We start from the raw sequence: 15,390 nt of genomic DNA on the forward strand, positions 1-15,390 counted from the left end.
AATAGGCTTTTATTTTTCATATTGAAACTTTTTGTATTATTTGAATTTACCATCACGTTCATGTGAAGATTATGTACTAATTTGCATATTTTGAAATTATTTAATTGCTTATTTTGCAATAAAACCAGAAAAGTTCAATCATATTAAAAGCTTTAGAGGGAAGAAAGGCAGGGGAAAATGCTTTTCAAAGAATATTTTGAACCCTTTCAGAAAGCAAAGAATATTTTGATGATGTCAAAAACACTCTTATAATTTAGGTTTCATAAATCATTTTCCATATTGTCTATTGTGAGGTAAATTTACCATGAAGCTAATGGATGTAAGGTTCAGAGTCCCTTAAAAGGCTTGTATCTAATTTTACATTCATAATTCTGTATATTTTTCTTAAAGAAGACCCCTCAGATTATATAAACTTGAAGCTCCCCAAAGCCTGATTCCAACCTTGACTGTGAATTATACTTAGAGCAAGAAATTATTACCTGCCCTGAATATGAGGAGTTTTAGACATAAACAATGATCCATGGTTGTTAAGAAAATTTCTTTGTAGGGAGGACGGATTCACTGAAGAGATACTTTAAATCTCAAATTTACATGTCACCTACTCCAGGAATGTTTTCTACTTCTCAGAGGTGAATCATTTCCTTCTGTGTGCTAAGTCTGTACTTTTCCTCTAATTTTATTGAGGTATGTGTCTTAGTCTGTCTAGGCTACTATAAAAAATAAATACCATAGAGTCGGTGGCTTATAAACAAAAGAAATTTATTTCTTACAATTCTGGGGGGTGGGAAGTTCAAGATCAAGGTGCTGACCGGTTCATGGCTGGTGAGTGTCCACTTTCTGGTTGATGGATGGGCGTCTTCTCCCATGGATGCCAGGAGGAGTGAGGTTGCTCTCTAGAGCCTCTTTTCTGAGGGCACTAATCCCATTCCTGAGGGCTCCACCCTCATGGCCTAATCACCTCCCAAAGACCCTACCTTCAAATATTATCACACGAGGATTAGGTTTCAACATATGAATTTTGTGGGGACACAAACATTCAGTCTATAGCATGTATCATGTGCTTGTTAAGCTACCTGTCTCCCTATTAGACTGTGAGCTCCAAAATGGCTAGGACCCTCTCCCAATTATTTTTGTATCCCCAGAGCCTAGAAAAGATCCTAGCATGCAATAAATGAGTGACTGAAACTTCTAAAATTACTGTATTGTCTGTAAAGGAAGCATAGCCACAATTCGTCACTTTAGTAAAATTCATATGAAATTGATATATAACTATACCATACATGAACTGATTGGATCACATTTGCAGAAGGTAGACCATAAACTTTTAAGGGCAAGAACCAAACAATATTATAAATTATTTTAAATTATATAAAATTACAAAAAATATGAAAATCCAACATCCCAATATCATGTTTGCTTTAGACTGTTTTTAACAAATAAAAACTTACAAATGGAAACCACCTTTTAGCCATTCCCAGATACCATCCATTGGCCTCTCTCCTAAGAGATGACCACCACCTTGAAGCTGGTGTGTGTCCATTCTATCGATATAGTCTCATTTTCACTATTTAAGAAAATACATCTATAAACAATAGATAGTATTATTCTGCGTTTTAATACTTTAAGCCAACAATATCTAAATACACATATAATGTGAGCCACATGTGTAGTTTTAAATGTTATAGTAGACACATTTTGAAAAATGGGAACAGGTAAATTTTAATGTTTTATTTAACCCAGTATAGCCAAAATATAATCATTTGAACATGTAATCAATATAAAAAATGTTACTAAGCTAATCAATATTCTTTAAAAAAAAGTCTGGTACTAAGTCTTTGAAATCCTGCTGGTAGTTTATACATACCAGCACATCACAGTTCAGATGCTAAATTTAGATTTCATAAAATTTAAGTTGAAAAAATAGATTCCTATCCAAGTTGTTCCAAACATATTTAACAGTTTTCCAATAACTGAAATCAGTTTTAAAAATTTAAATGAATTAAAATTAACAGTTCAGTTTTTCAGTCACAATAACCACATTTCGAGTGCTAATATCCACATGAGGCTAGCAGACACACTGTTGGGCAGTGCAGCTTGAAAAGATAACACAAATACCATTCAGCATCTTTCTTTTGCCCACTACATTTTTTTTTCTTCCTTTGCTATATCCTAAAACATAAGTGCACAGATGGACTGAATGGCACTGAATTTCAGGGCAGATGACAGTTTACATTTTTAAAAATTCATCTATCAATAAGTTTACTCAGTAAATATAAGAGAACTTTAAAAAAAACCCTACTGCTTTCTACCTTTGTTTAAACAATGGGATAAACAAGATATACGTACTGATAAATAATGACGCGCTGCAATTAGCAAAGGCGCAGCTTTCGTACTAGCCTCTCCCAACCTTCCACCCCGCCCTCCACACGCACGCACCCACACGTACACATGCACACGCGCGCGCACAGAGACACGTACACAGACACGCGCGCGCCGACGACGATCCCCGGAGCTGCGCTTTCCCTGCGCTCTCGGTCGGGCGCGCGCCTTCGGGCTCCGGGAGCCCCAGGCTGACCTAGACTCGGAGGGGCTACACGTCCCTTTTAAATGCTATTAGACCGGCTCCCAGTTCCCTCGAGGAGAAAGCGGAGAGGCAGGGGGTGGAAGCGAAAAGCAGCCGGGTTAAGTCCACTTGTCAGCAGCTCCACCTCAAGAAGCGGCAGTGTGCGCCCCGCAAGCCAGCGCGTTCCTCGCAGGGACAATGCGAGGATCTGGAGGCGGCCTCCAGTTCGACATCGGCCCCATCCCGGCGCCGAGGTCGGGACGCGCGTTTCCCCCCGGCAGGCGCCCTCACAGACAGTCTGGGGCGTCAGTCGGCGGAACTGCTATCAGATACCGTGGTGTTAGCTGCGGGACCTCCGGGACCCGAAAAACACCAGGGCGCCCGTTCTCCTCGGTCTGGGTTTCCCATAAAAATGTAGTCATACCAAAAACTTTTTCCACAGATACGAAAACAGCCCGAAACTTGTTTTCCCACAAGCTCCCTCCCCTTCCCTCCTACTCCCGCCCCCCCGCGTTTTGTGCTTCGCCTCAGGAGTTGAGTGAACTCTTCGTATAGAATGCCAGCTCTGCAAAATTCAGAAGCTAAACACAGCCCAACTTCCCGGGAGAGACCAGAAGCCAGAAAACCTCGCAACCCCAACTACACGCCTCTGTTTTCCCTGTGTTTTCCCAAAAAAAAAAAAAAAAAAAAAAAAAAAGGCCCGACCCGCCTCCGCGCCATGAATGCTGGGATAAGTAGTTCCCCTAAACCGCGAAGCGCTGGGTCAGATTGGAGCTCTGGTTGGCTCCCCGGAAGAAAACTACAATTCCCGTGGTGCCATGCGACAGAGTAGAAGGGGCGGGACGGGCAAGGGCGCAACACGCTTGCGCAGGTCGAGGGCCGGAGGGAGGCGGAGGCGCAGTGGTCCAACTGCTGAGGAGTCTCCTCCATGTGACAGTGAGCGGCGTCCCGGCTCCAGGCGACGCCAGATTTTGGTTCCCGACCCCAAGCCCCGTCCACTGTCCCGGCGCCAGCAGACACCGGCAGGCCGGGGGCCCGCAGTGTTGTCCGGAGGCCGCGGGCGCAGAGTGAGTAGCCGCCGCCGGGCAGGTGCCTGAGGGACAGCCTAGACCCAGACGTCTCCCGAGAGGCGAGCGGCGCGGCGAGCGGGGCTTCTGTCAGCGCGTCGCCGCGAGCGCGGGGACATGAACGGCTTCACGCCCGAAGACATGAGCCGCGGCGGGGACGCGGCCGCCGCCGTGGCCGCCGTGGTCGCTGCTGCTGCCGCCGCCGCCGCCGCCTCGGCCGGGAACGGGGCCGGAGCGGGCGCCGGGGCCGAGGTGCCGGGCGCCGGTGGGGTCTCGGCAGCGGGGCCCCCGGGAGCGGCCGGGCCGGGCCCGGGGCAGCTGTGCTGTCTGCGCGAGGACGGCGAGCGGTGCGGCCGGGCGGCGGGCAACGCCAGCTTCAGCAAGAGGATCCAGAAGAGCATCTCCCAGAAGAAGGTGAAGATCGAGCTGGATAAGAGCGTAAGTGACGGCGGGACGGGCCTGCCCTGCGCGCCCCGCGGGCGCTTGGGAAGTGGAGCAGACGCGACGTCGGTGGGGTGCGGGGCCCCCAGACCTGGGCGCAGCGCGAGCCCGTTCCGGCGTCTCTAGTAGGAAGCAAACAACAAAGTGCTGCAACTCGGCCCTCCGCCCGCAGCCGACAGGCTCGCGCGCCGCGGACCCGCGCCCGCGCGCGACCCCACCCGCGCCCTGCCTCCCCCTCCTCCTCCGCGGGGGCCGGGGCGCGAAACAAAGGGGGCGGCCGAGCAGAGGGCCCGGAGTAGCTGTCCTGCAGCCCGGCGGCTCCTGGTGGAACGGAGGCGCCTTCTTTGTTTTGCTGCCCGAGCCGGCGCTCGGCCCCGGGGAGTAGCTCCCCCGGTCTGGGGACAGTGGAGTGCTGGTAGGGCCTGACGCCGTGGGCGACAAGGATCCCGTTCCCCGTCCCGCGGGCGCGGGTGCAGGGGACGCCTGGCTGCGAGCCGAGCGGCCGTGTCAGCATCCCGGGCAGCCGCTCCCAACGTGGGGAGCGCGCAGCCTCTGCGGTTTTGCCCTCCGTTTGGCAGCCATCAGGGTTTCTTTCTTCGTCCTTTCGCACGTTTGTTCTTTTGACCGTCGCTGAGGTTTTTAGAAACGGCCATTTCCACTTACCGGAGCTCTGGGCGACCGTGATAAATAACAAGATGCAAGAGCCGGCACACATCGTGCATCTTTTTAGCTTGCACTTAGCTTAATTTAAAAGCCTATTAGCTCAGTCCTCAATTGTTTTTTTTTAAGGAGTAACTGCTAATGTACGAAACCCGGTATTTCGGATGTTACCGTACAGCTCTCAGAACTATGTAATTAAGGTTTTCTGCCTATTCAGTTAGTTCCTCCGTCGTGTTCATGAGAAACTTTTCAGGTATACTTGAATAATTTCACATTGCTTTGGTTGGAAAAACGTATTACTGATAAATGCATTTATTTAATACGGAGAGAAGTTCATAATTCAAATTTAAATTTAGGATGTGAAATCAGCAACTTATTTGTAAAAATGGGTAGTTTTGTGCTCGATTATAATTTGAGTATTAAGTTAGCAAGGTTAGGAAGCATACATTACGGTATTTTAATTAAAATGCTCTTTAAGTAGAGAAGATGCTATCAAATAGCAAAATTGTGAACAGCATCATTTTCCCCTTGTTAAAAAAAAAAACAGCATGACTGAACTAATCTAGTTCACCATCGCTGCAATTTGATGACAGAATCCAGACGGTAGGAATTTCTCGTTCTTCTCTGCGTCTCGCTTCCCTTACTGGCACCTCTCCCCACCCCACCCCCAATCTTCTTAACAATATTACCAGACATGGTAGGTTTTAACTGGGTTCAGGACTGGAGTAGAAAGAAACGTGCGTTGTCTTAACAATGGCCTGTTAGGACTGTTGTTTTTATTTTTAATAATTCACTGTTACGTATTTTTAATACATAGACACATTTTACGGCAATCATAAGTAGTCTGAAACTTTTCTGTTTCAGGCAAGGCATCTTTACATTTGTGATTATCATAAAAACTTAATTCAGAGCGTTCGAAACAGAAGAAAGAGAAAAGGGAGTGATGATGATGGAGGAGATTCACCTGTTCAAGATATTGATACTCCAGAGGTAGGTGAAAGTTTTCATATGTTAAATGTAAATCTTAAGTCCTCCATTCTGAAAGTTTTATTTAAAAAATATGAACAAATTTTAAAAATACTTAAAGCATTTGAAAAATCTGAAAATGAAAGCAAAATTAAATATGGCCAGTTAACATGCAGTTACACATTTGGACTTGTTACAGTTTCAATTGACAACTCTTAGAGCGCTGTTGTCTTATAAGTTCTTTTTTTTGGTCCCTGGTCTTTAATAATTATGCTCAAAAGATTGAAGTGTTTAATACATTTGTAGTTTTGATTATATAAAAGACATTTTTAATAATGGAGTTAAGTTTTCATTGTGTTGAAATTGCATTGTTGTTATATATAACAAAGCTAAGTCTTTAACAAATGATATGTTAATTTTTTCCAGGTTGATTTATACCAATTACAGGTGAATACACTTAGGAGATACAAAAGACACTTCAAACTCCCAACCAGACCAGGACTTAATAAAGCACAGCTGGTGGAGGTATATATGAGTTTTAAGCTATTTAACCTTTAAATGAGCCTGTTGATATAAAAAAGGGTCATTAAATGCTAATGACGTTGTTAATGTAGCATATATAACAATACCTTTTATCAGGAGTTAGAAAAATCAAAGTTAGTAAAAAATCTATTGTGGAAGAAATGTTTGTCTACCACGTAGGAAATTCCTTTGTGTAATGACTACTCAATGGATTGTGTGCAGTTTTCTAAGCATCTTCCAATAATGACTTTCAGAAATAGTGAGTGAAAGTTTTTTTAATTCTCATTCTAGAAACCTGTTTATTTTAAAATTCTATTTGTTAAGTAAACATTTATTGAACACCTAATTGAGGCATAATAAAATAAATTAATAAACTTTGATGTCTTTGTTAGAATTTATTTTTTGAAGTTTTTGATGGAGTAGGTTTTACAGATAAGCCCCTAAACAGTATTCCCATCCCTGGCTGATTTAACTATTTCAGAACTTGTCCTGGTTGATGTTAGTTTTACTTGAAGCACCCATGTTTTTACATCTAGAATATGCAAAGACTTGTATCCAAGCTTTTACTTATAGTTTCTTGATATAGGAGTTTTATTACTTCAGTGAATTTTAAAAAATTGAGTGTGTTTGTGTTCTCAGGAAATAATAGAGCCAAGAAATCTGTACATCATATTAAGATATTTATAGATTTATATATTTGTACTTCAATCATATTTAAAAGAAAAATGCTTAACCTATTCAACAGGATATAAGTAAATACATAAATAAGTTTTCTTATATTCTTCAGCTTGAATTTAGTAATCGAACATTTTCTAAAACGTGCATATTGAATAAGATAGAAGATGAGTAGAATGCTTTTTAACATTAAGGTCCAGTATATTAACGCTTTAGCCAGAGCTGCATCTTTCCTTCTTGCCTAGGCAACAAAAATCTAATTTTTCTTTAAATTTGATTTAAAAGATCACATCCTTTTTGGATTGTATAGTACATTAATATTAACATAAATATAGATATTGCCTGCCATGATGAAACTATATTGATATATATACAGTTTACTAATCAAGTGGAGGTACCTTTGTTTTGGGACAAATGAGAACTGAAGAAATGATTATTTTAAATGTTACATTTAAATGTATATATTTTTTAAATGCAGAAATCAAACTTGAAGTTTTTGATAATCTGATCTTCTTTTTAAAAAGTTAAATTATTTCTAGAGCTATTTTCTTTTTTAGAAATGAGAAATCCAAATAGTCACGAGTGTTGTAACTTACTCAGAAATGCAGGTATTTACAAATGATTCCAGAGTTGAGTGACTGTCCTCCTTAAGTCTCTTAATTATCTTTCTCTTTAAGAAGTTTTATCTTCTAGAATCTAAATATGCATATCAGCGCCCCAGTTTAGTCTATTATACTTCTATTGGTAGTTGCAGTGCACAGAATGAAAAGGCAAGAAAGCAGGTAAACATTCTTCAGTGGACATCCCTTTTTCCCTTCTCATTTTCCATCAATAATTTTTATTCAGAATAATTTTCAGGGAACCTTAACAAAAAATATTGCCAATGAATGAATGTAAGTTGTAGCAGACATATTTGTAAGATAATTCATTATTTGTTTCTATAGTACCAAAGCTTTTTCAACTTAATGTTTATCCTTTTTCCATAAGTAGAGACTAAACCATTATATGATGCATGTGGACTCCTACATTCTGTTCTGTTTCATTGATATTTGAAGTTTAAAAGTAAAACTACTGAAATCCTAATCTAGATCTCAATTATAAAATTCAAAATAAGTAAAAGGAAATACACATTCTAATTAATATATAGTTAATTGAGTGGGCCAAGGGATCCTTTGAAATCACACTATCTCTTGTTCATAATATCTTACTCTTATATGCTTTTCATCCTGTTGGTTCTTTGTTAAATTTATTTTTAAAAGGAAATAGCTCTTATCACACATTTTCTTTTGATGACAGTATTTTTTACCTAGTTTATAAAATCTGTTAATATCTATAATTTAATTTCCTCAATTTTTTTTTTTCTTTATAGATAGTTGGTTGCCACTTTAGGTCAATTCCAGTGAATGAAAAAGACACCTTAACATATTTCATCTACTCAGTGAAGAATGACAAGAACAAGTCAGATCTCAAGGTTGATAGTGGTGTTCACTAGGAGAGATGGAATTGAGAGTAAGACTTGGATGTTCATGTTAAGACTGCTTACTGCTTTTTCACATGTAGAAATGTTCCTTGTGTATTTTTTCTACAGAAGATTTTCTCTGGTTTTATTTTCTTTGTTTCTGAGTCTAATATTTAGTTGGAAACTCATGTAAAATGAGCTTTCCTAGATTAAAAAATATTTTAAATAAAGGTTATTACTATTATAGTTGCTTCAGTGTATTTATTTTGTGAAACTTGATTTTTATTTTAAACTGACTTTTATTTAGGGATCAGTATTAATTGAGATTTTAATGTGAAGATCATTTTGTTACCTTTTTTCTTTTTTTAATTCTGAGGAACTAACAGAAGTAACAGATGTAGCACATTTGCTTTCTCTGGGACAGTCTGATTTGGAATTAAGGATATCCTAAATAACTATTATTTTTTAAAGTGCTTTTTAGTACTAACAGGTTTGAAATATCAGGAAGAACGAATAGTTTAATGCCTGCCTCCTTCGAAAGAAGACGTAATGTGTCAGCAAAGGTAAACACAGTGCTGAAAATTGAAACCTGAATTAAATAGTTTGTTGTTTCTTTAAATTTTGTTTTAGTGAAAAGGTATTTATATGGCACAAATATAGAAAGAACCTCTGCACTGCCCCTTAATTTTCAGTCATGTTCTGTACTGTTTACACTGCAGATTAAAGCTAATAAATTGGAGAGATCTAGAAATCTAACAAGATCTTAAAATTTTGGTCATACATAGCTCTGACTTGAGTTCTATATTATTTCCTTTTTATATTTCATTCTCTATCAGTTTTCTCTTAAATATTTTTAACCTCTGCTTTTCCTGAGATTGTATTATTTAACCAGGGTCTTAGAGTTACAAATCAAATTTATAGCTTGTGACATCAGAACAGAACAACAGTTTCAGTGAAGTGTTCTGAGATTGTGGTACAAATTTCAGGATGGAAATGGCCGAGACCATTAATGTAGCTCAGGATATCTCAAGGTTGACATTTGGGCCTGATAATTCTTTATTGTGGGAGGCTGTCCTTTGTGTTGTAGGTTTGGCAGACTCACTGGAGTCCACACACTAGAACCAGTAGAGCTCCAAAAGTGATAACCGAAAATATCTCTAGACATTGTCAAATGTCCCTGGTGGGGACAGAATCACCCCTGATTGGGAACTGCTATGTAGCCAAATTTAAAGAACATACTGGTTCAAAAACAAAAAAAAAGAGAACATACTGGTTCAATAGAAGGTGAGTCTTTGTATTTTTAAGTGTTCTGAGTGTATTGACAGCTAGAAAATAATGGTGAACTCTAACGCTACTGGTCTTTGTTCTTGCTGTGACCATTTAAAGATTTACTTACTTTATTGATGAGCCAGAGCTTGTAATAATTGGTATTACAGAAACCTCTGGTTTCCAATACTCCAGAAATCTCCATGAGAAGTTTTTTTCTTAGCTGTATGAAGATGAACCACATAGCTACAAGATGTGGTGGTTTATTTGAAGAAAGTATTACCTGTATATTTTATATTTTTACCTAAATCTATAAAGACTTAGTTTTTCAATCGAAACTTGCCTGTAGGCTTATTTTTTCCTATAAAACCACACTCCGTTCTTATGAAAAAAGCTTGAAATTATTTGCTGACATTAAAATGTATGTTTATGAATACAATGAATCAATGTTAGTTTCATAGAATTATGTGCATAAAATGTAGTTGTATAAAAAAGTGAAAGAGTAAGAGTTGAGTGTTGATTATCCAGTGAAATTAAATCCTCGTTAGAGCAATGTAAAACATGAAAAATTGAGAACTTAAGAGCCTCCCCAAAGATGAGAGACTCAAGAAGCTGCAGTGTACAAGTTTTACATAAAAATTTTAATTCTTTGCTGTTGGCTTTTAAAAATTACAAGTTTAGTGGAAATCTTTTTACTTACCTATATCTGAACAAGAAAAAGTAAATCTCTATAAGTATATGGTTTACTTTTAATATTAGAGCACCAGGAAAAGAATCCAAATTTGACTACCATTGGGGTAGAATGTGTAGCAGCAGCTCAAGAAATAAGTTATTTGGTAACTAACTTTTACTGAATAATTTAGCAAAAGGCTAAAAATGTCTGAAATAAATTTCTTTAAGAAAGTAAGCTCTATTATTTCTGCATAAAGTTTTTTATTTAATTGATGTTAGCCTTTAATACAATTTGGTAGTATTTAGTGTGTTCACAATGTTGTGCAACCACCAGAGCTCTATTTTAAAAACTCTTCCTTACCCCATAGAAACACTGATAAGTAACTATTCCCAATTCCACCTCTTCCCATCCCCTGATATAACCGCTAATCTTTCTGTTTCTATGGGCTTGCCTATTATGGATATAGCATGTAAAGGGAATCATACAGTACATGTCCTTTTGTTTCTGGATTCTTTTTGCTTTAATATTTTCAAGGTTTATCTAAATTGCAGCATATATTAGTACTTTTTGCTTTTTATGGTGAATAACAGTCCATTGTGTGAATTTGTTTTTCCAGTCATCCACTGATGGACATTTAGATATTTGGATTTCCACCTTTGGCTATTATGAATAATGCTGCTATAAACATTCGTGTACAAGTTTCTGTGTGGACATGTCTTCATTTTTCTTGGATATATATCTAGGAGTGGAGTTGCTGAGTCACATGGTAATTCTATAACGTTTTGAGGAACCTCCAAACTTTTCCATAGTGGCTGTATCATTGTACATTCCTAACAGCTATTTCTCCAAATTGCTAATACTTGTATTTCCTTTTTTTTTTTTTTTTTATTAAAGCCATCCTAGGTGCGAAGTGGTATCTCACTGTGGTTTTGATTCACATTTCTTTTCAGTTCCTTTGTTCATTTTTAAATTGGGTTGTTTTTGTCGTTGCTGAGTTGCAGGAGTTCTTCCCCCCCGCCGCCCCCGGTATGCGGGCCTCTCACTGTTGTGGCCTCTCCCGTTGCAGAGCACAGGCTCCACACACGCAGGCTCAGCAGCCATGGCTCACGGGCTCAGCCGCTCCGCAGCATGTGGGATCTTCCCAGAACGGGGCACGAACCCGTGTCCCCTGCATCGGCAGGCGGACTCTCAACCACTGCGCCACCAGGGAAGCCCCTATAGGAGTTCTTTATTCTAGGTATTGACTCTACATCCAATATATGATTTACAAATATTTTCTCCCATTCTGTAGATTGCCTTTTCACATTCTTGTTAATGTTCTTTGATGCATAAAAGTTTTAAATTTTTATTTAGTACAATTAATTTTTTTCTTTTGTTGCTTATACTTTTGGTGTCAAGCCTAAGAATCCATTGCCAAATCCAATGTTATAAAGATTAGCCCGTATGTTTTTTCTAGGAATTTTATAGTTTTAGCTCTTAAATTTAGGGCATTGACCCATTTTGAGTCAATTTTGGTATATGGAGTGAGGTAGAGTTCCAGCTTCATTCTTTTGAATGAGGTTATCCAGTTCCAGCAGTATTTGTTGAAGAGACTGTTTTTTCCCCACTGAATGGTCTTGGCACCTTTGTCAAAAATCAGTTTGCCATAGATATTTTGTTTTATTTCTATATTCTCAATTCTGTTCCTTTGGCCTATATTAAGCCAGTACCATACACATTTGACTACTGTAGCCTTGTAGTAGGTTTTAAAATCAGAAGGTTTGGGCTTCCCTGGTGGCGCAGTTGAGAGTTGAGGCGGTTGAGAGTCCGCCTGCCAATGCAGGGGACATGGGTTCGTGCCCCCGTCCGGGAGGATCCCACATGCTGCGGAGCGGCTGGGCCCGTGAGCCGTGTCCGGAGCCTGCGTGTCTGGAGCCAGTACTCTGCAACGGGAGAGGCCACAACTGTGAGAGGCCCGCATACCTCAGAAAAAAAAAAAAAAAATCAGAAGGTTTGAGTCCTCCCACTTTGTTTTTCTTTTTCAGTATTGTTTAGGATATTTGGGGCCCCTTGCAGTTCCATATGAATTTGAGGATTGGCTGTTCTATTTCTGCAAAAAAAAAAAAAAACAAGACCATTAGAATTTTGATGAGGATTGTACTGAATCTGTAGATCGCTTGACAGTTACCATCTTAAAAATGTTAAGTATTTCAATCAGTGAACATGGATTATCTTTCCATTACTTTTAGGTCTTCTTTAATTTCTTTCTGTAATGTTTTGTAGTTTCCAGTGTACAGGTCTTTCACCTCTTTGGTTAAATTTATTCATGATATTTTATCCTTTTTGATGTTATTATAAATGGAATTGTTTTGTTAATATCTTTTTTTGGATTGTTCCTTACTGGTGTATAAAACACTGATTAGTGTGTGTTGACCCTGTTGAATTCATTTATTAGCTCTAGTAGTATTTTTGTGGATTTTATGATATTTTCTATATATGGAATCATGTTATCTTTAAATAGAGATAATTTTACTTCTTCCTTTTTAATTTGGATGCCTTTTATTTATTTTTCTTGCCGAATTGCTCTGACTAGGACTTAAAGTACAATGTTGAGTAGTAGGGAGGAAAACAGGCATCCTTGTCTTGTTCTTTATCTTATGAAGGCAGCTTTCAGTCTTTCACCATGGAGTATAATGTTAATTGTGGATATATCGTAAATGCTCTTTACTTTATTAAGGAAGTTTCCTTCTATTCTTAGTTTGCTGAGTTTTTTAATCATGAAAGGGTGTTGAATTTTGTCAAATACTTTTTCTATAACTATTGAAGAAATCATATTTTCCTCCCCTTTGTTCTGTTAATTTAGTGTATTACATTGAATTGTTTTCTTTGGTTGAACCACCCTTGCATTCCTGGGATAAATAGCACTTGGTTATGGTGTATAATCCTTTTAGTGTGCTGTTGGGTTTGGTTTGTTAGTATTTTGTTGAAGATTTTTACATCTGTATTCATAAGGGATATTGTTCTATATTTTCTTCTGCTGTCTTTATCTGACTTTGTTATCAGGATAATGCTGGCCTCATTGAATGTGTTAGAAAGTGTTCTTTCTTTTTTTATTTTTTGGAAAAATTTGAATAGGAGTGACATTAATTTATCTTTTATATATTTTTTTTTTTTTATAACTTTATTTTTTTTATTAATTAATTTATTTTTGCTGTGTTGGGTCTTCATTTCCGTGCGAGGGCTTTCTCTAGTTGTGGCAAGCGGGGGCCACTCTTCATCGCGGTGCGCGGGCCTCTCACCATTGAAGCCTTTCTTGTTGCGGAGCACAGGCTCCAGACGCGCAGGCTCAGTAGCTGTGGCTCACAGGCCCAGTTGCTCCGCGGCATGTGGGATCCTCCCAGACCAGGGTACGAACCTGTGTCCCCTATCTTTTATATTTTTGAATTCACTAGCAAAACCATCTGGTCCAGGACATTTCTTTGATGGAAAATTTTGATTATTGATTCAATCTCTACTTATTATAGGGCAGTTGAGGTTTTCTATTTATCCTTGAGTCAGCTTTGGTAATTTTGTGTTTCTAGGAATTTGTCCATTTCATCTATTTTATTCAATTTGTCGTACAATTGTTCATAGTGTTCTCTTATAATACTTTTAATTTCTGTAAGGTTGGTTGTAATGTCCCTGCCTTTATTTGTAATTTTAGTTATATGTACTTTCTCTCTCTCTTTTTTTTTTTAGTAGTCTAGCTGAGGGTTTGTCAATTTTGTTGATATTTTATTTGGTTTCATTGATTTTTTTTTTGTTTTTTTTGGCTGCATTGGGTCTTCATTGCTGCGTGCGGGCTTTCTCTAGTTGTGGTGAGTGGGGCTACTTTTCATTGCGGTGGGCAGGCTTCTCATTGCAGTGGCTTCTCTTGTTGTGGAGCACAGGCTCTAGGTGCGTGGGCTTCAGTATTTGTGGCACATGGGCTCAGTAGTTGTGGCTCGTGGGCTCTAGAACGCAGGCTCAGTAGTTGTGGCACGCAGGCTTAGTTGCTCTGTAGCATGGGGGATCTTCCCGGACCAGGGATCGAACCCGTGTCCCCTGCATTGGCAGGCGGATTCTTAACCACTGTACCACCAGGGAAGTCCCTCTGGTTTCTTAAGGTGCAAAGTTCAGTTGATTTGAGATCTTTCTTCTGTATTAATGTATATGTTTGCAGCTATAAATTTCTCTCTGAGTACTTCTTTTGCTGCATCCCATAAGTTTGGTATGTTTTATTTTTGTTTTCATTCATCTCAAAGTATTTTCTGACTTTGCTATTTCTTTCTTCTTTGACTCATTGGTTGTTAAGGATGCATTGTTTAATTTCCACATATTTGTGGATTTTCCTGTTTTTCTTCTGTTATTGATTTCTAGCTTCATTCCATTATGGTTAGAGAAGATAGTTTGTATGATTTCAATTTTTTTAATTTATGGAAAATTGTTTTATGGGCTAACAGACTATCCTGAAGAATGTTCCATGTGCACTTGAGAAGAATGTGTCTCCTGCTATTGTTGGGTGAAGTTCTGTATATGTCTGTTAGGTCTAGGTGGTTTAGAGTATTATTCAAGTCCTCTGTTTCCTTTTTAATTTTCTGTCTAGATGTCTATCCATTATTTAAAGTAAAGTATTGAGACCTCTAACTATTATTGTAGAACTATTTCTCCTTTCAGTTCTGTCAGTGTTTCCTTCATATATTTTCTGGCTCTGTTGTTTGGTGCATATATATCTATAATTTTTATATCTTGTTGTGGATTGACCCTTTTAACTATAAAATGTCTTTCCTTGTCTCTTGTACAATTTTTTTAATTTAAAATCTGTATTGTCTGATATTTGTATAGCCATGCCAGCCAGCTCTCTTTTAGCTGCTATTTGTATGGATTTACATAGTTTTGATAGCAAAATTCAGATTATGATCTAGGCAAGTGATGGTGGTTCAAAAATAAATTTTTGTCATGTTATTGCTTATTTATTTAACTGGAGTTAGTTTAAAAGTGTCAAGAAATGTCTTATATGCATATATATTTTTTTAAGTGTGTGTACTGCTTACTATAGAATTTATTCTTTGGGGATTAGGATATTTCTTGTATTTCTTTG

General features: G+C 38.7%; 1 protein-coding gene across 1 annotated transcript; it reads left to right on the plus strand.

Moving 5' to 3' along the window:
• The first annotated feature begins 3,448 nt into the window (after window positions 1-3,448).
• SAP30 (Sin3A associated protein 30) lies at window positions 3,449-8,597 on the plus strand. The gene is made up of 4 exons (XM_065879464.1): window positions 3,449-4,068; window positions 5,596-5,721; window positions 6,124-6,222; window positions 8,264-8,597. Exons 1-4 carry the CDS (start codon window positions 3,748-3,750, stop codon window positions 8,384-8,386), a joined length of 669 nt encoding a protein of 222 aa, XP_065735536.1. The 5' UTR covers window positions 3,449-3,747; the 3' UTR covers window positions 8,387-8,597.
• Window positions 8,598-15,390: the final 6,793 nt, after the last annotated feature.

The sequence above is a fragment of the Phocoena phocoena genome, chromosome 6, assembly GCF_963924675.1.
Source record: "Phocoena phocoena chromosome 6, mPhoPho1.1, whole genome shotgun sequence".
NCBI classification, from domain to species: Eukaryota; Metazoa; Chordata; class Mammalia; order Artiodactyla; family Phocoenidae; genus Phocoena; species Phocoena phocoena.

Excerpts from the sequence above, each read along its gene's own strand:
- SAP30 (XM_065879464.1), top strand. The coding sequence starts at position 3,748 with ATGAACGGCTTCACGCCCGAAGACATGAGCCGCGGCGGGGACGCGGCC. Across the intron at positions 4,069-5,595 it reads AGATCGAGCTGGATAAGAGC|GCAAGGCATCTTTACATTTG; the intron begins GTAAGTGACGGC and ends TTTCTGTTTCAG. Across the intron at positions 5,722-6,123 it reads AAGATATTGATACTCCAGAG|GTTGATTTATACCAATTACA; the intron begins GTAGGTGAAAGT and ends AATTTTTTCCAG.